Source organism: Balearica regulorum, chromosome 6 (genome assembly GCF_011004875.1).
Source record: "Balearica regulorum gibbericeps isolate bBalReg1 chromosome 6, bBalReg1.pri, whole genome shotgun sequence".
NCBI lineage: Eukaryota > Metazoa > Chordata > Aves > Gruiformes > Gruidae > Balearica > Balearica regulorum.
The window spans coordinates 41,378,439-41,402,276 of NC_046189.1; the positions used below are offsets into that span (position 1 = coordinate 41,378,439).

General features: G+C 41.8%; 1 protein-coding gene and 1 long non-coding RNA gene across 11 annotated transcripts in view; one reads left to right on the top strand and one right to left on the bottom strand.

Annotated features, from left to right (window-relative positions):
• The first annotated feature begins 1,749 nt into the window (after positions 1–1,749).
• Positions 1,750–14,844, top strand: LOC142602405 (uncharacterized). The gene is made up of 3 exons (XR_012836210.1): positions 1,750–1,945; positions 10,543–10,615; positions 14,718–14,844. It is a non-coding gene; the product is annotated as an uncharacterized LOC142602405 (long non-coding RNA).
• Positions 3,998–23,838, bottom strand: part of CACNB4 (calcium voltage-gated channel auxiliary subunit beta 4) — a 111,378-nt gene continuing 91,537 nt past the window's right edge. For 4 of the 10 annotated variants that reach the window (XM_075757356.1, XM_075757354.1, XM_075757357.1 and 1 more), the window contains 3 exons: positions 21,583–21,678; positions 14,775–14,960; positions 3,998–10,813 (listed from right to left, as the gene is read on the bottom strand). In XM_075757356.1, coding sequence (XP_075613471.1) covers positions 10,553–10,813; positions 14,775–14,960; positions 21,583–21,678 — 543 coding nt within the window. In that variant the 3' untranslated portion in view covers positions 3,998–10,552. The other 6 variants (XM_075757359.1, XM_075757358.1, XM_075757360.1 and 3 more) reach the window with 4 other exon arrangements.

The window sequence follows — 23,838 nt, forward strand, 5'->3', positions numbered from 1 at the left end:
GGAGCATCGCGGCGGCCGCCATTACGCGACTCCGCCTCAGCGAGCGGCTTCCGCGGTCGAGGCCGGGCTCGCCCCGCCGGCTCGCCAGGCGAGCCGGCGGGGCGAGCCCGGCCTCGACCGCGGAAGCCGCTCGCGTTTATGTCTTCCCGCCCAAGGCCGGGTTTCTTGAAAGTCGCCCCTCAGCAGCTGCATTTCACCTCATGATTATTATTCAAACCTCAGGGATTTTTTTTTAAAAACCAGGTAATAAATAGGTCATACGCACCTCTGTGTGATAGGCCAGAGACAAGATGCGGGTTGTTTTCCCTCGTTTGTATTGTTCCTGACCAAAATGCTGCTTTATTTCAAAGAGAAACACTGTTGTTAGCGGCAAAGGTGCCTAGCAGGGCTAATGCCTGGCAACACTGACGTTTCAGCCTCAAGGCTCTTACTAACAGCTGTACAAACGCTTAATTTTACATGACTCTGTCATATTTTGTCTTTTAGTGACACCGGTGGTGGATGTGAATTTAAGCAATGGGTGTTTTCAGCGCTAGGATTTGTAACTTAAGAGTATTCTGGAGCTGCGAGTAGGTTGCACAGCTGTTGGACACGTCTTCATTTTAACCACCCCTGGTGGGCACTGTAAAGAAAACCCAAACCCGCAGTTCTCTGAAAAATTACGTTTAACTTTGGGAGAGACAGTCTGAAAGAGTGAAGCTGGTGGAAAGTCTGGGGTTTTAAGTTCAAAAGGCATCTCCTTGGAAAATCAAGAGTTGGCAGGCTTTGCTTACCACCACAGCAACCCGGGGGAGTTCCTTTTCACTGAAAGCTTGGCCAGTGGCAGCTGAGCCAGCCTTGGAGTTAAAACTCTGTCCCCACGTAGGATGAAGAAGCCTCCATCGTGAGATGGAGAAGCTCCTCATGGGGTGGTATGCCTTACTTGGGGCCAAGAAGCCTCTCTGGCCTTAATGTCTTAAGTCTCATGGACATGCCTGTGTTCCTCAGAACTGTCAGTACGACATCATATAGCTTTCTGTTGATAGTACATGTTACTGACTTTTCTCATTCCATATTGTCCTCTCAGCTGTGTCACAGCCTCCCTTTCTCCTCTCCCCGGCTCTGTTTTTCACTTAGCAGGCTGGCACACCTACACACTCAGTCCCACCTCCAGTGTGCCTTTATTTCAGAGCTTCTTGCTTCTTTCCTTCTAGCAGTTTTATTCTGACAGTGGCTTCCTGCTTTTGTTTTCCCTGCTGCAGTATCTGCTCGTAGTCGAAGCAGCAAGGCCAGTAGTAATCTCTTAGTTTCCATCTATGTCCGCAGGGTTTTATGCTTTCTGTTGCGGTAAAGGGGAATATACGGTCCTTAATGGTTGAAGGAAATAAATAACCTGATAATAAACTGGCATGTCACAACTTTAAAGAAAATAAATCGCACACTGCACTAGTAACAGATCTGTAGTCATCCAGGTTTAAAATAACGAGATAGAATGTGTTACTGTCCATGGTGTTCATGCTTTACACCTTTTTTACGGTAGCAATGCAATACCAGCTACCTAATATGGCAGGAAAAGCACAGTTAGCCCAGACACCTTTCGGCTAATCTGTGAAAACTTCCAGCAAAACCCCCCACGTCTCTTTTACTATGAAGGCTGTTTACCTTTTATGGGTTTGGTCCGCTGTTTTAGAATTCTAATGTTAATTTTTAACCTCAAACATGACAATCAGCATGACTTTGGAAAAGCAGTGGTGCTTTATCATCCACAGTATTATCCATACTGTTCAACTGCTGGAGTTACCAAGATTCGTATATTCCTCCTAGGACAAGCAAGGAAGTCTGCTAGCTGAGTGCGGTGGTGGTGGAGAAGCGATCAGGGAAGGTGAAAGCGAAATCAAGGTTTACAGCAGGACCTGCCCGTCCCCGTGCTAGGGCTGCACTCACTAGCACGGCGAGTGACCGGCAGGTAAACGAAGCAGCTCCTCCAGTGTGATACACTTCCCACAAGTTCAGCATCCAGCCTGTAAGGCAATTATTCATTAACTGACAATTCCCCTTTCTGCTGCACCCCAGCTGAGAATTTCAGATGCGTACGATTCATTTCTGTTCTCAGTCCTGGTGTAAACACAGAGTGAGCCTGGGCTCATTCCAGGGTTAGGTAGGTTGCACAACTACGTCAGAGGGTAGCAAAATTCAATTAAACCATTTATTTTGGTTCTTTAATAGAAAAGCATTGGGGTTTTCCCCCCCTCTGTGTAGGTTTTTTTGGTTTTGTTTGGGTTTTTTTGTTTTCTTTTGTTAGACTTTGTGACTTACTGAAGCAACTTTTAAAAATCTGCAGCCAGCACTTGGTGGAGCGACATCGGAGCATGCTGGACAGTACATTCACTGCTGCCAGCACCCCTTGGTCCTGCCACGTAACGCCCCTGACTACCAACAGCTCACCTGTACCCAACAGCTGCAAAAAAGGAGTGTCATTTTTACAAGATGAACGAATAGGTGGTGTATTTTAGGACTAGGAAGCTATTGTTAAGATTTCATCTCTGGCTTCCCTCTGTTAATTCAATTATCGTTTGAGATGTTTGTATGGCAGCCTGGTTTAACCTGTATTGTACTGCTGCTTTTTTACCTTCTAACGTTGGGCATCCTGTTGCTGGTGGAAGCTTTCTAAGAAGCACTCAAATTGGCATAGCTGACCGTGAATAGTTACACAATTTCCTCCTGGAAATTTGAAGAGCCTTTTCCAGATTGTGTACATTTTGTTCCAAGCAGCCTGAAGGCAGCCAATGGGTCACTTAAGCATTTGTGCTGCAGAAGCACACCTACCTACACAGAAGAAACCTGAACTTGTAGAAAAGACACACCAGTGGCTTATGAACTTTGAACTTGTAAGATCACATGAAAACACACAAAATATATTTTTGCTCCATTATATTTATTTAAAAGACCTCAAACTCTTTATTAATTAACAGCTTAGCTCAAAAGCCACATGTTCATGATCTGATTTTGAACACTTAGACAAGATAATTCAAATAATTTTAAAAGCCCTGCACATGCATTACATATGTAAAAGCCAATGTTAATTCAGATGTAACATGCAGCTTACCTGGTCAATGTCTTTCTGTCCTGTGAAGGCAGGGTCCCAACAGAAGGGCTGAGGAAGCGAGCACACTGTGCAATTGGTTATTGTGGGTGCCACCAGGCCTAGAGGGATGGGAGAGGAACACCCCAACGGGTGAAAGGTGCCTGAGCCCTGTTGACAAACACTGCTCTGCCCTCCAGCAGCGGCCGGCAGGAACCCAAAGAGGAGGGCAGTCGTACTGGGAGCCGAGCAGGGCGCTGCCCTTACTGGTCTGGTGGGGCTCAGTACGAGCCTGAGCTGCCACTGAGCTGGTTTGGTCCCCCGCTGCCATGCTGAGATTGAACGCAGCGTCCTTCCAGGTTTTTTTGATGGTCACAGCATCTCCATTAGGTTGCTGGTACCTGTTGCTCACTCTCTGGAAGAGGTACTGTGGAACTCTTTGCTAGAGGCAGCATCTTTCAGTGCTTTCTCGTTTTCAAGATACCATAAACAGCATTTCATTTTAATTATTCATTCAGTCCTTAATACCTCACATCATTCTGTCTAGGTACCAAATTTAAATTAACATGAGATCGTACTGAGGACCAGATCCAAAGACCATTAACGTTCAAGAGAATCCTTCAACTGAGCAGTTGGCTGAAAGTATTTTACTTCATGATGGAATAGTGAGATATTACATGTATTCATGTACTTCAGAGTGGCAGTTATTTAAGAGCAGATAGATTTAAAAATAAACATCATTCATTTCACAGACCAGATGCATCTCCTTCTTCAGAATCTCATTAATTTTTACTAAAAATGCTAACATGTAAAGCCGCTGCCAAAACAATAAAAATTGCCCTCAGAAAAACCCTCAGCAGTTTTTCTCACATGATTCTGCTGAGCTTTTTTCCAATCTTGAGTGCAGAATACAAACAGACTTAAAAGACTTTTAAACGGTTTGTAGTTTTTTCATTTATTGTAGAAAAGTTATTGTAATGCAGTTCATTTTTGTACATCTAAATTCCATAAAACAAATCCATAGAAATGAGGATACTATCAGCATGCAGTCTGCATTTTCTTTTTTAAATGATTCTGATCACAAAAATAACACCACTTTTCTTCTTTGAAAGCCACTAAAAGCAGAGGGAGAGCAAAGCATGCAACACTGTACACATTTGCATAGTATATTTTACCCAGCATGCCTTGTAGAATGCTAAACATACAGTATCTATAGAAGTAAAAACAGAAAGGGGCAAATCAGCAGAAAACAGGAATTTGTGGGTTGGTTTGTTTGTAGTAAAGGCAGTAATTTACCAGCGTGACTCTGAACTGGCTCCCAGTGAGGCTGGAGGTAACACTGCCAAGCTATCACTGGGAACCAGTTTGGGCGAGAAACAGATTTTCTGGGATCTGAGAAGCCCAAGGTCCATAGTTTGCGGTTTGAATGACTGTTTTCATCTTCTTTCTTCACCCCTCTTATTTCTCATGCACACGATTTGCATTTTGCTTGATTCTCTTCCTATGCTGTTCTTGTATCCCGTCACCAACTTTCTCTCTGCATGAGAAGAGAATCGGGCGTGTTTCAAACGTAAATACACCTTGGGCCGAAGCATGCAGTCCTTAAGCTTACTTTATGTTTTAAATTCTCAGCAGTATCAGTGGAAGTTTTGGGTGGACTTGTCCACAGCTCTTAGGGTCTAACATTCTTCTCTCCCCCACCTCCCTGTACCCATACGTGAAAGCTCTGTAGCCCCAAGAACTCATTTACGGGGAGTATTTCATTCCCGACCTTGGGCTACTGGTGTGTTCGTGGTATATTCATCAGTCATATGCCCAAATCTATACGTTGGCCAAAATTAGAAGTTATTCATGTAATTTCAGCTTTGAGGAGGAAATTAGCAGAAATGAATGCGGTGGACTTTTTAATTTTAAAACTTTTTTTTTTCATTCATTAATATGGAAGGAATACAAGTTAATCACAGATGCAAAATGCAAGGCTTAGAAATAAACTGCTGAAGTATCAGGCAGCAAGTTAAACTGATCAAAAATGCAATACATCCATTGCTGCTGGATCAAAATATCTACCCATTTTTTTCAAAAATACAGTGCCAAATGCAATAGTGGAATTATTGTAAATTTGTGCTATTACAAATGTGCTTCTTTTTCCTTGCTCTGTTTTTACTTCATTGGCAAAATATATTCTTCTATACTGTACAATGTATTTTCTTGCTGTATTGATTTTCTACTGCTTATACAGAGTAGAATTTGTATCAAAGGGGACTGTGGTGGTGTTAAATTTAATTACATTTTGTTTTTCAGGAAATATTGATAAGGCATGTGATAATCAGTATATGACATTTATGGTCGGACCTTGCAAATACCTCCTTGCGGAGAAGCCAGTAATAACCACTGTGTCCAGTAGTAGGTGTCCGTAGGATCTAGTCCAGATAGTAACTCACTGCCAAGAAATGTGAGGGGAAAAGGCAAGTCTACTAAACATCACCGAGACCAAGCCAATGCTGCTCCCAGTTTCACCACTTCCAAAGGAATAAAGGCATGACACACTAACATTTTAAAATGATTTCTATTTCTCCCAAAATTCTCTATATGGATTCAATTACCATATTTCTCTTGACTTCTTCAATGGATTCCACAAATAGTGACAGAGATCTTAACACAAATTTCAATACTAAGTTGCATTTTCGGCTCTTTCTCCAAGTTAATTCGTTACATATATTTTACAACATTATTAAAATGTTCCTTTATTTTTAAAAGACATACCTTTATTTTTCTATATAAATTGAACTTGAATAACAATCTAACAAAGGTTATTCACATGACGACTCTTCAAATAATATACTCTCTTTTGGCATCATTTTAAAGATAGTGGGAACTGAATTTCCCCAGAGTTAAAACTGGCTGCTTTACAGTATCTTGCAGTCTTGTCACTCTTTGTAGAACTACTATTGGAAGGAACTAGAGGTAACTGCAACAACACACATGGTAGCAGAACCTCCTGTACCCAAACTTATATTAATACCAACTGGGGTAATGTAACTCCATTTTACAATACAGATTTTTAGGAGTGAAAACAGATTTGTATAAATTGTATTTTACAAAAATGCATCTGATTTTTTCACTTGTGTCTCCAATTATTTTTGTTTTAAAAAACCCAAAGACCGTGGAATCAAGGACAGGCTTAAGAAGCACTGAACTTGTGAAACAAAATATACTAGAAGATGCATTTAATACCTTCTTAAAGAAAAAACAGACTAATGAAAGCCCTAACTTACTCACATCAGTGTGCTATAAAGTAATAGTATTAGCAGTATTATTTTGAGAACGGTATCAGTAAAGATGTGAGATTCTGGGACGTTCCAGAGAAGTCTACGATATTGAGACCAAACTGAGTTGAGAAGATTTGCAGCCAAACTGAAGTGAGAGGCCTACACACATCCAGAGGAACTACCATCATCTTGTTAGTCCTACCGTTACCTCTTCTCCTTTTTTGTAATTTTCACTCTCTTAAGTACATATGAAACATTCTTTTAAAAGCAAGGAGTGCAAAAGATTAAACCCCCAAATCCCAACTCCAGAAGCAGCTTTTTGAACCTGGAGAAAACACAGCGAAATGTTTCTCTGTTTACAGCAAACCCCAGAGTGACTCTGTGAGTACGAGTCACGGAACCACCTCCAATATCCCAAGCACACTTCTTTTAGCTGGGTCCATCAGAGTTAAGTCAGAACCGCCTGGTATCAGAAGCAGGCTGAGCGCCTCGCAGCCGAGAAGTAGGGGGACTAGCAAGAGGTAACAGCGCTTGCTTCAGAGACTGCTCTTGCATATCAAGAACAAAATTAGGGGCAAGATGATTTTTCAGGATAAAGACCAGGTGTCAGGCCATACTGCGCTACCAATTCTCAAGCAGAGGAACTGAATTTTGCCAGACCGACCTGTTTAGAAAATGATCATCTAATTTGGCCCGCTGTTCATAAACTAAAATTTGATCTAGACCAGCTTCAGTTGCACTCCTTTAAACATAATTGCCTAATGTACTAATGTTAGAAAACATCAGCAGTTGTGAGTTGCGCATCCCAAGGGATAAATGTTCATCTATGGAACTAGTAAAAGAACCTGTACATCTGTTAAATACAACTTGCCAAAGTATTTTAAATTAAAAGTTTTAAAATTAATTGTCTTTAAAGTGGCTTCAAGATTTTAAAAATACTTTGTTAATTCATTCACAAGCATATGAATGCACTGACATATATTATCTTTAGATATTGATTGTTGTTATCATCCAAAAGAGTCCTAATGAAAATCTCAGATAACAACAACAAAGAACTTTTATAAACGTTTCTAAAAATCCTCTATATAAGCCAGACCTTAGGAACAAAACTTTTGATAATATTTTAATAACAAGAAGAAATGGTACGAGGACTGGAAAATTAGTCTTACTCGTATTCATTCAGGAATACATGAACTTCACAATTTTATATAGCGCCATTGCAGAATAAATCACAATACAGCTGGCTAGCATTGCTGAAGTTCTAATACAAATACTATGAGTTAACATGTCCTGATCAACATTGCAGCTTTTACTGATTACCGTGTTTCCTAAAAATAATTTACTTTTTAAAATAAAGAGTTTCCATAGCTCGTATCTAGAATAAATTAATAATCTATTAGCACGTTCAGTATATTTGTACTTAAAGATATATCTATCTTCCAAGAATAAAAAATCCAGCAAGCAAGGAGACCTGCTGGATCACTTATAACTGGTTTCTTACATTAAAATGGAATGGGCAATGGGAGAGGAGAGGGCAAACTAATTACATACAAGAGTAAACTTAAACCCACATAATAAAGGAACTCAGTGCGTTCTTTCAAGACAATACATGACTTCCCTCACAAGCTTGTTTTTATTAGAACAAAGTAGTTTTGGCACTTCAGATGCTGCAGGTGATGGAATTTGTGCATATGTGTTGTGTAGATCTTTCCCTTTACTAGCATGACATGGAAGACTTAAAAACAAGGCTCCAAAAGGCTCCAGAAATAAATGACATTTTTGTCTAGGAAATGATAAAGCAGTAACCTTGTTTACTAGAAAATATATGTAGGTGCTTCGCAGCTACCTGCCATTAAAATGCAAATATCTTCAAGCAGTTAAATGATCTGATCCCTAATGCTACTACAGAATAAAGATAAACAGCTGTCTAATCTAGGTTTATACATCTCAGTGCATCCTTTGCAATTAATACTTTAATGCACACAAACAAGAAACTTATTAAAGCTTATAGAAAAAATGTTTTGCCTAATGCCTTCTTTCTCATGCAGGTATGTGTGCTGTACACATAACAAAGATTTGTAAAAATTACCGGAGAATGCTCCACTGTGCTATAGCAGAAAATATTAGAGAAGGCAGCTGAAGCTACCATTCCCAGACCGGATCTCGCCATGCTCTCTCAGCCTCAATGCTCTTTTGGAATCTGCAGGCATTCAGCCTGAGAAAATCAAGCAGGATCAGGTCTGTCATATCCATAACTCTCTTACTCCAATGGATGCAGATATTTTAATTTTTTTTCTTGGTAACTGGCCCATTCGAATCATCTAGTGGTGTTGAAGGCTGCCTTTTAGGCAGTGAAGTTGTTTAAAAAAATTGATCATGCATCCGCAATCTTTTAATGCTGCTAGAGATGTACATCATTTTTGGTTGTACCAGATATGAGATGAATTACTTTTCTCGTTGTTAACATCAAGAAGATAACCAGACTCAACGGTGGTGGAAAATACCAGTGATCTTTGCTAACTGGTCCAGAAAGTAGAAGAAACCGTAATATTCGGGGAATTCATTTACTGCTACATGCTTTTAATGCTTACTTTTAGCAGGCTTTGGGAAAAATTAAGCAAATATAAAAGTTAATGATTCCCATTTAAAAAAAAAAAAAAAAGAGTTTTGACATGAACCTGCATTAAAAACCTGCATGTTCAGCGCAGGTCTGTCAATTTTAGAAACTGCATGCAGTGGGGAATTCCAGGAGTCTCTGTTTAAAGACATTAGTGGGTTGTACAAAATGTCAGTTACGGTAAATTTTTCAATCGCACTGGATCTAAGGCTTCACTGATCATGTAAGACAGAAGGTCTAATCACATAAATTTATCTATTTAAAGAAAGTGAGGACTCAGTAGGTGAAAGAAGTGATTCTTTGGAAGTAAGGCAGCAATATGTCCAAAGATGTATCATAGTTCTTTGAATCAAAAATGCCAGCTCTATGACTTTACTGTGAGCAGATTTTTTTCTGATACTCCATTTTTATTGCAAGCTAATTCTGACCAATATGTTATTTTAAATGTTCATCATTTACAAATATTTAACCCCACTCCCTGCCCTCAAATTTCATTACTGAAATTTAAACTGATCTTCTGGAGAGTTCTTGTGCGGTGCTGGAATTTTCAGACATTCATAGATGGATTTTGAAAGATGTAACATACAGGTAGGTACTCAGATGTACTGGAATGTAGGTACTCTACACACTGGGTAAGAAGAGTGTATTGTTTTCCATTTAAAAAGGCAGAATACTAAAAATGGGAGAAAAATATTATGTATCTATATGCTAATGTTCCATTTTGGGACTGTTAGCTATATTCAGGTAAACGAGGAAAAAAAAGACTATTCTCAACCTCTAACCATACAAACTATTCTAAAGTTTGTTCATTTCCCTGTTTCTATTCCCCTTATCCTGTCAGAGTTCATCATTGCTGACTGCAACACAAACATCTGTACTGGCTAAACTAAAGAAATCATTTTGCTGCAACATTCATGCCAGGTCTAAAAATAATTTCAAACTGGAAAGTATTTTGTAACTGCTGCAATAATTTGTGATATTTGGCACTCGCAATAGTTTACATTTGGTTTGTCTGAAAAAGCCATTCTGGAAATAAGTAAGTTAGAATAAATTCCTTTATTCTAACTTTAAATGTAAATCGAGCTTCCAGCAAAAAAATACTGTAGCTGACTTTCTGGCTTCTAGTGGTTTGTAATTTTCAGATTTTTCATTTCTATTTGTCTCAATTGATTGCAACATGCTCAAGTCGACTTTCCAGTCAATTCACCCAAATTCCAACAGGAATTGGTTTATAAATTGGTTCCAACTGGAACTGGTCATTTGGAATTTCCAGCACAGGAAATTATTTTATAAGTGCCTTGATAAGTACCCTAAATTACAAATGGATGTGTCTAATATCTAACGACAAGAAAAAGTATGGCTACAAATGCAAATGCTGTACTAAAAAGAAAAAAATAAATCCAAAAAACAACCTATATGATCGGGCATAAACGTCAGGGCATGGTAACTTTTTTTTGCCCCCTACTTAACATTAAATGACAGCAGAGTGCAACTTCAGTATAACCACGTTACATCTGCCAAATTAAGATGATTTTTTTTCCTTTTCTAGCTACGTTATGGCAAGTTATCAACTGATGAATACTATTTTTCCCCAGGTTCTTGAACTCAAAGCCTATGTCGTGAGTCATGGCTATATCCTCCAGGGGATCCTCGGTTCCTATGGGGTTTGTAAGTGTCCTGGTATGAGTCAGAGTATTCTTCTTCCACTAGAGGATAGTGATCTCGGCTGTGTTGGGAACTGGAAGACAAGCGGTTCCTGCTCTTCCGAGCCCTTTCATTGTGATAATTTTCATCTGAGGTCATTAGACTTCGTCGCTCAATTGGAGAGTTCTCTGTAGAATGGCTGCTGTGCCTCATACGCTGGCTCTACGAGTGCCAAAGAATCCAAGCATTAATACAGACAAAGAGTATTTCACAGTTTTTAGCTTGCTTTGAGACTTATTCTGAGGTCTTTCAGAATCCATCCACTTTTCTGTTATTAATTTTATATTAAAATCTGTATGCTACAGGAATGGGTTACAAGAATAGTCTGGTTCCTAGAGCTGAAAGCAGACCAAACGCAGTATTGTAATGTGTGCCTTATGGTATTCACCTTGTTAAATAGTACAGGCCATTTAGCATGAAAAGTGAGCTGATGTATTCAGCATTTATCACTTTTCTCTGATCATGAACATAATATTCATGCTTCTATTCTGCTTTAGGTGATTTTAGAAAACATCTGAAGATGTTTGTTTGTTTTTTTATAAAGGTGCAGCTCTGAGCCCTATTTAAAAACCTTCACATGACCAAACAAAGGGCGGACTGCTAACCAGGGAGGTAAGGGGTGGCTAAAATGGTTAGATATTCACCAATTCTTTCAACTAAAACATAATAAATATTTTAAATATGTTGACAGAAAATCCCTAAGATAATTTATTAATTAAAAGTTTTAGCCTTGGCTATCTTCTTGTTCCCACAATGATAATGGCCACATTTGTCACATGAATAAAATTAGTTCATATTTTTTGCCAGTTAACTGGCACAAGGAAGAAATAGCCTAAACCCACTACTCTGTTTGCTGGCATCACACATTAAACCTCTCAAGGGTATAGCCATCCATACTCTCAGAACAAACTCGGTCAATACTTTTCTTTCTCTAGATTACACATTTGGTGTCATTCTTCTGATCTCATACTTGCCAGCAGAACGCTGCCGTGATGATTGCACTCTTGCGGCCACAAGTTCACACGCACAGACCACATCGTCTGCTCCTCTCAGTTCTGGAATTCCGGCTGACGCTCTCTGTGCTACAAACTCCCCTCCTGTCGCTACACCTTCTCTGAATGGCAACTGCATAATGTACACCAAACGGTTTGTCTGCCTGGGGAGGTAACTGTGCAGATGGGTGGACGTTTACAGCACAGCAGATACGATGTCACATCCCTTTCTGTGGATTGATGCTACCAAGGTTATGCACTCAGAGATTCCACGTCAGGAGCCAGCACGGCAAAGGTGCCCTTCTGCAAATTCACACACTCAGCTACTGGGAAGCAACTTCTACCACGTTATTCCCAAGTTTTCCTTATAGTACCATGTTTTAGTACTGATCACATAATGCAAAGTCTACATATTTTCTTCACGAATTAGATTTCTCATATTTATTTGACCAAGGCATATAATTTTGATATAAAATCATTTCATCAATTGCAACTTTTAACTTTCTGTGATCAGACCCTCTATCTTCCCTGTAGTAATTGACCTCTCTGGCTCCAACCTGCTCCTTTCTAGAAACCTTCCCGTTTCCCAGCCTCAGTTGTGTAGTCATTCTGATCCGGCTGTCTACCTCCTGAGAGGTTAAGTGTGCCACAGAACTGGTGTGGTTGCATGCCGCTCTTACGCCCAAAATAACTTTTCATCTGCAGCACAATCTGAATGATGAGCTGCATTACGTTGTCGGCAGTAATGGACTTAAAATGCAAATCCCCTGGAGCCTAAGAAACACATATCCCCAAAGCCTGAACTACAGGATTTAAGTCCATTTGCTGAAATTAGACTGCACTATGTAGTTGTAGAGCTAACCAGGGATTAGGTACAAGGGTGAACCACCGGCTCCTAGGAGTTAGCAATGACAAAATTTACTCTTCCTATTGAGGATGGCAAACACACACAGCTCAAAATCAGCATCTTCCCCTTTTGGGCAAGGTCCTGACCAACTGGCCGCTGGCTCTGGCAGGTGCTCCACACACGGTGTGACCGGACACAGCTGGAGCACGCTGCTGCGTATGCCCTCCCTTTTTCTCGGATTCTTCTCTATCTATGCATTTTAACTTCACCCAGATGACCTTCCTGAAGCCCAAAGATTTAAGTTAAAGCAAGTTTCAGTTCTCAGTAAGCTAAATTCCAAGCCACAATCAAGTAAAAAAGGGATACTCCTGCTCCTGATTAGGTGAAGTATGACCAGCTCGTCCCAGCAAATTTGTATCATCAGGTATGACCGTTACACGAGGCTCTGGGCTTTTGGTATTCAGTTCCCCAAGGTATCAGGCGAGGAGGCCTCACAAGGTCATAAGAAGTATAAATTCTTAATATATTGTAAGCACCCAAGCTAGTTTAATTCCTAGGATTCGCGTGAGTGCTTTAATTACCCTATCACATCATCACAGTTAAAACTGATGCAAGTCCTTCTGAAGACTTGAATTAATATAAAACCTCTAGGTGGATGAGGACTTCAGATGATGGAATCTTTACTACAAGATAACCACGTAAAATATCAGTACTCTTTAAATGGGCCTGAACACTTAAGTGGCGCTGAAAGCCAAATCCTGCAGCCCCTCGTCGGGTGTCATTCGCTCAGGGAGAAATTTACCCCTCTGCAGAGAACTAGCACCATTCAAGTCCCATCTAAGCCTTCACAATTAGGGTGAAGTGGGGATTACGTGATGCATACCTTCAGCCAGCCCACTGCACAGGGGTGATTTTCATCTTCAGTGTGAGTTTTCCCTAAGTAAATGGAGCAACATTTCACAGTCACTGCTGGTGTCCATTGATCAGAGAGAAATAAATGCCTGAAAAAAATTCTGTGCATACACCCAGTTTTCAAAATGAAACTGAAGAGGTGAAAGTTCTGCAGATGGTACTTTATTGTCATGAAGGGATGGAAAACTGAAATTTTAAGGCAAGTGAAAATGGAAACAACATTTTACATGTGCATGTTATTAGTAATAGAACAGTGCTTGTGCATTCAGCCAGTCAGGAAACAGTGACTTACTGATCCTAATAAAATCAAGCACAGCATTAGAAATGTGAGTCTCGAGTACCATGCACCTTCAGTGAAGTGCTATCCACTCACAGAAAAAACAGCTTCATGTTAATTGAAAACACTGAGCAATGAATCATTTCCTTCAAAATTGTTACCTGCTTCCAGATACTCTACAAGCAGAACAGAGGTTAAATTTGTCAGGTGAATTATTCATTACATGTAATTTGCTCAACACTACTTTTGGCATACATCAGAAAGCGCACAGGCATACAGAACTCCTCAAACTTGCAGACTTAAAAGTTTGCTGCAATCCTGATCTTCTCAAGCATTCATAACTATTAATCAAAAACATTTTCTGTTTTCAAACTTAGTAAAGCACGTACTTCTCATTAAGGACTATTTACATGCCACGTTTGAAGTTTCAAAGTTCAGCCGTTTTTGAGCTATCCCTGTGGAAAAAAAGGGTCAGAATTTTTTTCAATGGGTAAACAAAAAAAAAAGTATTTTATTCACACTCACAGAACTCAAAAAGGTGAAGGCATTTTGCTGATACAAGAGACAAGCATGGAAGTTTTCTACGCAGAAGTGATCGTTTTGTGAAGTTACGAGGGTAGAAATCAAAGGGATCATTACAGATAGTGTTCCGCAGTCTTAAATACAGCAGCTGTTAGCTCACCTGCTGTGCCATACTGTACGTGCTTATTCTCCATCTGACAGGGTCTCATTTGCAATGACATTTTTTCCAGATTAAAAAAAGGGCCATTTTCCAATATGGCTGTAATACCACTCGGCAGAGTGTCATTTAACTCCTCCACAAGAACCCACTCCTCGCCAGAAAATGTACGGCCCCTTTATTTCCCATTAACCAAGAGCAGTCACAGTGCTCCAGCCATCGGCTGACTAACTGCCTCTTCACCGACCACGGGCCTTAGCTTGCCACCTTACTGCTGGCAGTGGCCAAACAGTGAATAATAACTAGTTAAGCAAATATAAGTCATGCTATCTAAAACTTCTTATGCTCTTTTCCCACAGATTAAAACCGCCCACCTGATCTGCACTGGTGTTTGGGGCCGAGATGTGTTTTCGTACCTGTAATCCAGAGATCGCAGCGGGATATGGTGAAAGTGCAGTGGATCCTAAATTTCGCCCAAGGAGAGGAGTCATGGGTGTGCTACTGGTGGTGTGAGTAGCACGCCAGTATGCCTCAAGATATTCTGCCAAGTGTTCGCAAGCATCTTCGAGCTGGTTTTCATCCAAAATTACATCAAACATTTCCTGATCACAATGACAAAGTTTGGTTCATTACAATGTTACAGATGAAAAGAAAGAAATGTTAAACAATTCTCATCACGCTACTCCTTTAAAATTAAATAAACAACAAACAGAGCATAGGGATTGCCAAAGAAAATGATACAGGAGGGTTTATAAGGGGATCAAAAGCCAAAGCTCTCGGAAGTCACCGAAACCTTTCAGTGAGGTTCACTAGACGTCAAGTGCAAACCCTGGCACTTTGCCTCAGGCCTCCTCGCCGTGCAATGCCTGTGCAATCCCCAGAGAGGCTATTTACCAGTGAACCTGGAAGGAATTCAAAGCCGTGTGGCTTCTATGCTACCCAAGTCTTCAAGGGGACATTCTGCAGTTAATGCTTTTAGATTATCAGCATGACAAATGCTGATCATACACTGCTGATATTAAGCCATCATAAACCGAGTTCCTCAAGAAAAAATACAAACCTATTTTCAGCAGTGAAATTTTGTACTTCAGCTTTAATCTCATGCCTTAGTGGAAAAAAACTATTGTGAAAATAGCACAGGAAATGAAAAATAAGTGCAGGTGTTGTTAAGAGTAACCAATACAAACCACAGCCTGCTTTTTCCTCTGCGGGTATTTATAGCTCTATCCAATATACATAGAGCTGATGTCTCTAGAATAAGATATAAAACTGCATGATGACTTTATAATCAATCTTGATCATGTACCTACCTTCTGCCCAAAAGTCTGGTCCAGAACTTACTTTAACACTAAAACAATGTTATTTATTTTTTAATTTGGTCTCTCTTATCAGCATGGTAGAGAAATGTTTCCTCCTCTGCCAGCAAATACAGAGTTTTCTTCTTCCACCACCAGTGCTAATAAGAATACTCCTCACACCACATCCTTGGGCAAATTCAGTGCTTATTGCTGCTTGCTTTGCTCCTCTCTTTATCTACACCCTTTATACCCTCCTTTGCTATTTAAACACGTTGATAAATTATGTATATTATTATTTCATTATATCACTCACACCATCATTTGTGGAAGAAATTAGTAACTCAAACATAGATACGTTAGGAAATGTTAGAATGGGGTTTGCTTACATACTCCCTGCTTTGGAAAATCTTGAAATTAAAATATTATACTTGGAAGATAATAGGTGTTTTCTTAAATAAAGAGCATGTGTTGTCATCTGGCCTGAGACTGGTAGGCAGTTTTCCTGCGCTGCTTGTTTTTTGCACAGCTGGCCACTGATCTGAGGGCAGTTTGGGCTGTACAAAACTTGGTTTTGCAGGTTGCGAGGTAATTCTGTCTCAAGGCGTATTTTCAGCTGCATGGGTCGATGAACTCTTCCAACAGCCTCCAACCTCCTCCTGCCCAGCTAGGGAACTGCTTCTCACATTTCTTTTGAAGCTGGCTCGGTTGATTTGGGGAGCTCAGAACGCCGTGTTGGCACAAGTGAGCGTGCTGCAAGGTGGAGGTCAGAGGCAGAGAGGGGAAGGGCAGTACTGCTGCCTACGGCTTCCCTTCCCAGCGCAGGAATGGCTCGGGCACTTCTAAGAAACACACAGAACTGAGTTCCGTGACAGTATGTAGCTCCGTGTCGTATTTGGACAGTGATCTCAAATTAAACTGAAATTAGGGAAGAAGAACTTTGAACAGTTGCAGTAGAACTGTCACCTTTTTAACAGTTAAGTGTAAAATAACACTCGGACTGGTAACGGTGAGCCTCCCAGGCTGTCATTCCAGGGTCACCTGGAAAAGCTGCAAAACCGGCAAGATCCTGATTCCAGGGCCCTGTGGTGTTTTACAAGGAAAATAAATTGCAGAGAAAGAACTTAAGTTTTTTTCTTGCATTTAACAGTTCTGTTCATAGCTAAACTGTACTTGTTCTATTTCTATGTATTTGGGAGGAAAGATCTTTTAAGGAGATCCTTGTTTGTAAGGGTCATGGAGTAAAGCAACTTCTTCCCGGTTTTCCTTACAATCCATTTTATTCACTGCAACATTTTCTTACAACATATGTAAAATAGTTATCATAGGAGCATTTCTGTATACTAGTATTCCTAAGTGATATACATTAAAGCAGTGGTCTTTCCTGAAGAGAAGGTAAAATTAGTTGCCACTGTGCTATTCCTTTCGGTTTAGTGTATAAGCATTGTGAAATATTCTAGGTGCATTACCCCACGTTAGCACCACAAAATGAAACGGTCGTGACCACAAGAGGCAGGAATGCTGGGGAGAGGCAGCGCGAGAGGGACTGAGCCCCAGGCGCGGCCCGGAGTTGGTGGGGTAAGGGCAACCCCAGCTTCCATCGTACTCCCAGTCAGGGAAGGTGGCTCAGGCTCCAGGGGAAGGACGCCCAGACAGAACTGCAAGGATGGCGGTGTACCTGAGGAGGAACCTGAACCTCTGCTGTACTGCCGACTTTTAATTATACCAACGCATTTTAGGTCTGCTAGAGTATAACTTCTGGTATTTCTTAGGTTATGTCAAATAGACCAGAGGGATATGTACCCTCTCTTAGCATTGGCATGAATCCAAAAGTTAAAATCATAATGAACTGAACATGGCTAGCGTATTTAAAGCTATATGATTAACGCAGCTCATGTTTCTTTGAGCCATATAATGTTCCTGCTTAACGGAGTCATGCAGTGATAGGCATGCCTAGCACTGGCTTGAGCAGCATCAGTGAAAGATTAGCAAGGAATTAATAATGAAAGCCATTCTTGAACTTAAGTATGCCAAAAAAGACAGCTATTTTTAAAATGTCTAGACACAGAGCACCATCTGATTACTTAAGGCTGACTCCCAGCAAATGAAAAAAAGTGAGGTTTTATGGTTTTCAAGTATCTTCACTTTAAACAAATACTCTTGCAGGAATCTGAGCTGCAAAACAGATGAAGCAGGTCACAGTGCAGAAGACAGACAGCTGTACCTTTGGTCTTAGCAGTATACTTTTACTTAATTAAATCATGGATCAAGTTGGTTCTTTAATTGAAACTTAACCTAATGTAAATGATCACAAGCAAAAACGCACGCTTACTACCAGAAGCGAACACAAAGAAAGACCTGTTGGCTTCAACATGACTATGCTTAACATTAAAATAATGAAGGTCTTTGTTCTGATTTCATAGCAATTTCATTGCTGGAAGACCCTACCAGACAATTTGAACCCTGGTTTTAAAAGCTACTGGTTAATTATAGAAAATAACCATTCTGAATGGCACATAGGATTTTGAATTGCCAACCTCCAGCACTACTGCCAGGGGCTATCCGTGAGACTGCAGGGGTAACGCTGGCCAGGCAGCGACAGTGGGTCTAGTTCTGGAATGTCACCTTGGGCGCTGGGGGTAGTTCAACTATATATCTGCCCTGCGTGGGTATTCTGTCTCGAACACAAAATATCTAACCCTTTTATTTTGTTCACGACAGACTAGATTCTGCCCTCACCAACCAACCAGAATGTCCCAGTGGGGGCTGGAGACCAGACTGGCATCTACCTTTGAGTGCCCTAAGTCAGGAATAACTTTTCCTGAAATCAAACAGTGCGAAACTGATCCGAAGGCTGTTGCGCAAGTCAGCGTGGAAGGCAGACTCAGAGCAGGTATGGTTACATGTCTGAAATCTGGATACTCTGAAATTTGGAAACATTCTTCTTATCTAGGTGGGGTCTCACGTTGTTGGCTCAGGCAAGAAAATATGATTGCAGAATTGGGTGTTAAGGCAGAGTTTACTAGATCCCAGGGATGGACAATGTAAATGCCACGATGCAACAAACAGGCTACGGCACACATCCTGCTGCTGCACGCTCTTTATTTCAATCAACACAACTACCTGCCTCGCTTCAACTGATGGGAGCAAACCCAAGTGGAATAAGAGGAAATCACTGTATAAAAGAGCAAACAAGGCTGTGAAACATGCACAGGCTTCTCTGTGCAGGTGGAAAAATAAATACACCTTTCAAAGTGTGAAGAACGTGCAGCAGATTGTTCTGTGTGTAAGCTCAGTGACAGCTCGGTGTAAATACCACAAGCCATATTCAAACAGGTGCAGGTGCAATTCCATTTAACTTGGCTCACACCCAGGAAGAGTTGGGAAGGTGTATGCTTCTACAGAAATTCCTTTGTACTACAGAAAAGTTACAATTTTGTTTTTGTTAATAGGACCTGAACGGCACACAGGAATTCTCCGTCATCATTTTAAGAGGTAACAATTCAGCAGAAAATTACATGTGAGAAATGTAATAAAGCTGAGCTCTCCAGAAGAACTTGAGATGGCTCAAAGTGGAAAACAAGGATGAGAGCATGAGCAAAGCGATCTACAGTTCCGGTAACCAGAAGTTTACAGAGTGACACTGCCTTCAGGAGAGGGCAGGAACAGATCTTTGCAGTAACCCAACCACCTGGATGTACAGGCCGTCGCCATCTACCAGTTTTGGCAGCTGGACATCACAAGTGGTGCTGATGGGGCAGGAGGGACAGTGGGAGGGTGGCTGCTAAATTCATACCGGCCAGGGAAACAGCGAGCTCTCCGGGGCAGCGCGGGCACTGCAAAAAGCGTATTTGACTGCAGAAATTGAGATATACCTCCCACATACACACACTGCCACCAGCGCTTTTCTCGATTATTTAAATTCCTGCGCTACATCAGGCAAAGGTGGAATTTGAATCAGATCTCTTCTGTTCTGGACACGTTCTTAAACCCTTCCGCTTTTACATGAGGACAGAAATTTCAGTCAAACCTATTACCTTTTTTCTTTGCTTTCTAACATTCCAGTGTGAATCTAGCCTGAACATACAACAAAACATTGCAAAACCTGCCAAAATTCAACATTTGACAGATCCACATGAATTACTCCTCACTGAAACTACTGAGCAAACCTGAAGTTGCTAGCAGTGTCAGTCAGCTTGAGACGGTATTTTTCAAAAAGCCAGTCCATGCATGTGGAATTACCCCACTCTCTGGATAAGCCAGGGCAGAATTATTGGGCACAGCTGAGGCCAGAGACGGGCTCGACTCTGCCAGGCAGGAGGAGGAGGCAACGCTGCTGAGGCCAGGCAGGTGCCGTGGTGCAGCAGAGGCTGGCAGTCTCTACACACTGGTGAGCAGTTAGGTGAGGTCCATCTCACAGCAGGAACTAATCTGAAAGGTCAACCAGTGAGCAAGAGGAGAGAGGAGAAAGCTCTCTCCAGGTCTCCCTTTCCGCTGGATGGAGTGGCACCATTCCCACCAAGAGCGGCTCTGGGATGTCTGAGGGGCATGAGAGCACTGGCCTAAAGGAGATGTGGTTTAGCCTCAATTCCTACCAAGGGGACAGTTAGAAAGCAACACCTATTGCTGTACTTTAGGAGTGCCCAGAAATGCCTGAATTATCTTTTTATGGTCAGTGGAGACAAGAGAGGAGGAGGCTGTGAAGTTTGGTATCTTAAGAAGCATACAAAACCAAGTTAAGTTTCATGGAAATGAATCCTAGTGGAGCATTTCTCCAGAACACAAGTTGAGCTTTGTTACTTTCATTTGAATCAAGAATAAAAGCCATCTGAGATGAAGGCAATCTCTTTAAGGTCTACATAACACAAGGCAAAGTTTTATAGAAGCATTATCTGACCATTAGAGTCAGGCATTCGTTCTGCTGGTCTCAACTCCCAAATTTGTTCCTAGATCGTTCCAAGACATTTCTTTTGTCAGCAGTTTGCCTATTTTAAGTCAGAAAGTATGATCATGGAAACCTTCCCAGTGTCTGTTCTCAATTTCTCTGAATTAATCTGATTTCTCCTCCCAGTCCCTTGGCATGTGAAAGATGGGCAATACAGCAAGAAATAGTCCAGACTGTCTGACCGTTCCCCTGGTACGAACAGCAGTCTCTGCACCACCAGATGTGTTACACACAGCTACGACACTGTAAAAGCACATCCTCATCCAAGGTTGTTTCCACTGAGTGCCTTTCTCTGTCGCAGAAACCAGGCGTGGCTTTCAAAAATAAAAGCAAGTTGGAGCTGTCCTGTCCAAACACCTGCAGAGTTTCTCCGCAGAGCACCTGCCTGCCTAATCAGCTCTCCCGGACCTCTGCTCCTTACGTAGCAGGTTATTCAGGGTGAGTAATCAGTGTCTTGGATAAACTAGTGGGTGAGCAGCAACTGTGCTGTGATGAGGTAACTGGACTGGCTTGCAAGTGTTGCTGTGTCAGGAGGCTCGGGGATCACATGCACGCAGACAAGACTCGCACCGTACAGACGGCGGGTCTGGACTCACTGCACAACTGAAGGGAAGTCCTCTGCAGCCTCCTCTCAAACCAGGAGTCTCAGGCTTTGGCCCTTTGGCACCTTAAGATAGCTGTGCTCCACAAATGATGTAATTTGCTAATGTGATAGCAGACCAGTTTTACCATCCACATCATTTTTGACCTGTCACCTTACCAAAGATCATAATAAACTCAGCACAGGAGATAATCAAGATGAAAGTATCAAACAACTTGTTTCTTAGCAATAAAAGCTGATCGAGGTTTGCAATTGCAGGGCTGTCTGAATCACCACAAAGTGAAGTGATAATGTATGAACTCGGCTATAATCAAGGACCAACACAGCAGAAATCTTTAAAACTCCATGTATCACAAGTTCTTTAGCCTTTCTTCTGTACTTACGGGTGGGCATTGTGCAAGTTTATCAGCTGCCACCAATTGAACATTCAAGTGTTTACTTTGTGACTTTCCTCTAGATTTAATCAGTCGCTGCAAAACCTGACAGAGGAAAAGAGGAAAATGTGAGTTTAAGAATTGCGTATCTCCATAAAGCTCAGACTGACATCCCATTAGAGGATTACCAAGTTCAGAAGTTCTCTATTATGTTTAATAAAATGGATAAAATGTTGTCCTTCACTATAAGCACAAATCTTTCCGATAACCTCCCTGAAAGGTGTGCACATTTCCCTCTGCGTCATGTTTGATCCCTTGCAAATATTTCAAATGCCATGTGAATGGTGATTTTGCTTTTTTCTACTTGAAGCAATAGGTTATTTTTGACAAATATAGTCTTCTAGAGGATCATGAAAATTATACATATACACACACAGAATTATACTGGACTGACTGCAGTACAACAGTAGCAGCATGTTATGTAGGAATAGCGCAGTAACGTGTCTGTTCTGAAGTGCATTTTGGGTACAGAAGGTATTTTACATACACAGTTCATATTACTTCTCTTTTTCTCTTCCACTGTGTTCAATACTAGAACTTAAGGGGTGGAAAAGTTAGGAATTGTAAATTATTTCTCTGTAAAGTTTCAAAGAAAATTACAGTGTATTTGTTAATTTGGAAGGACCTCTAGAGGTCTCTGTGCCAACCGCTTGCTCAAAGTAAGGCCAGCTGGGTCAGATTGCTCCAGTCCTCCTCCTGAGTTTTGAACGTTTCCAGGGAGATCCCATCACCTCTCTGGGCCAGGACTGACCCATCTTTCTTCGTACAGCCCAACGTGCAGCTGATTCTCTGATGCAAGGGTGCACTGCTTACTTCTGTCCAACCTGTTGTCCGCCAGGACCCCCAGACCCCTGGCTGCAGAGCGGCCCCAGGCTGGCCTGGGGCAGGTGCCTGCTCCAGCCCAGGGCGCAGGACTTGGTATTTGCCTTTGCTGAACTCCAAGAGGTTCCTGATGGCTCGTTTCTCCGCCTGCCAAGGTCCCTGTAAATGACAGCCCTGCCCTCTGGCACATTAACCTGCCCCAGAATTAGATGCTACCCACAGCCTTGCACCCTATCTCATCCCCCAGGTCATTAACAAAGATGTTGAACTGCACTGGCCCCACTGCAGATCCCTGAGTGGCACCACTGGGAACCAGCTGCCAGCTGGACTTTGTACCTCCAACCAGCACCGTGGACCCAGCAGTCTGTCCAACCTTCCATCTCTCCTACAGTCACACTTACCCAGACCACACCTCACCAATTTGCCTAACGGGATACTACAGGGGACCACACCAAAGCCTTGCTAAAGTAAAGGCTAACAACAGCCACTCTTCTTCCTTTGTCCACCGGGGTCATAATCTCATGACAAAGGCAGCCAGGTTGGTCACGCATGATTTGCCCTTGGTAAATCCCAGCTGGCTGCTCCCAATCCCCTTCTTGTCCTCCATGTGGCTGGAAACAGCTTCCCAAAGGATTTGCTCCCTAATTTGCCACAGACACAGGTGAGACCGACTGGTCTGTAGCTTCCCAGATCCTCTGTCCTACCCTTCTTGAGGATGGATGTGACATTTGCCTTTTCCCAATTATCAGGAACCTTCCTAGACCACTATGAACTTTAAAAGGTAACAGAGAGCAGCCTTGCAATGGCCTGAGACTGCTCCTTCAGCACCTTCAGCTGAATCCCCTCTGGTCCCTTGGGCTTGCCTATGCCCAGTTAGTGAGGTGGTCCCAAATCAACCTTTGCTACTGTGGGTCCCTGCCACACACTGCAGTGGGCCCACACTCCTTAGCTTCCCGTCTGCTCACCATGCCCTTACACAAGCCCTTTTTGTTACCCGTAAGATCTCTTGCTAGTGCTAGCTCCAACTGAACTCTGGATTTCCTAACTTCCCCCCAGGATGTATTCCTCCTGGATGCCTGACCCTTTTTGTGTTTGAGCTCAGGCAGCCATTTCCTGTTCATCCAAACTGCTCTCCCGCCCAGCTCCACGTAGGAACAGATCATTCTTGTGCTCAGAGGAAGCTGTCCATGAAGATCACACAGCTCTCCCAAGCTTCGTTATCCAAGACAGTCTTTTATGGGATCCTGCTAAACAGGTCCCTCCATGAGTCAGTTCTAGAGTCCAGGTCTGTAATTCTGTTATTTGCAATGCTCACTTCTCTCAGGATCTTAAATTCCATCATCTCACAGTTGCTGCAGCCAAGGCTGTCCTGGACCTTCACAA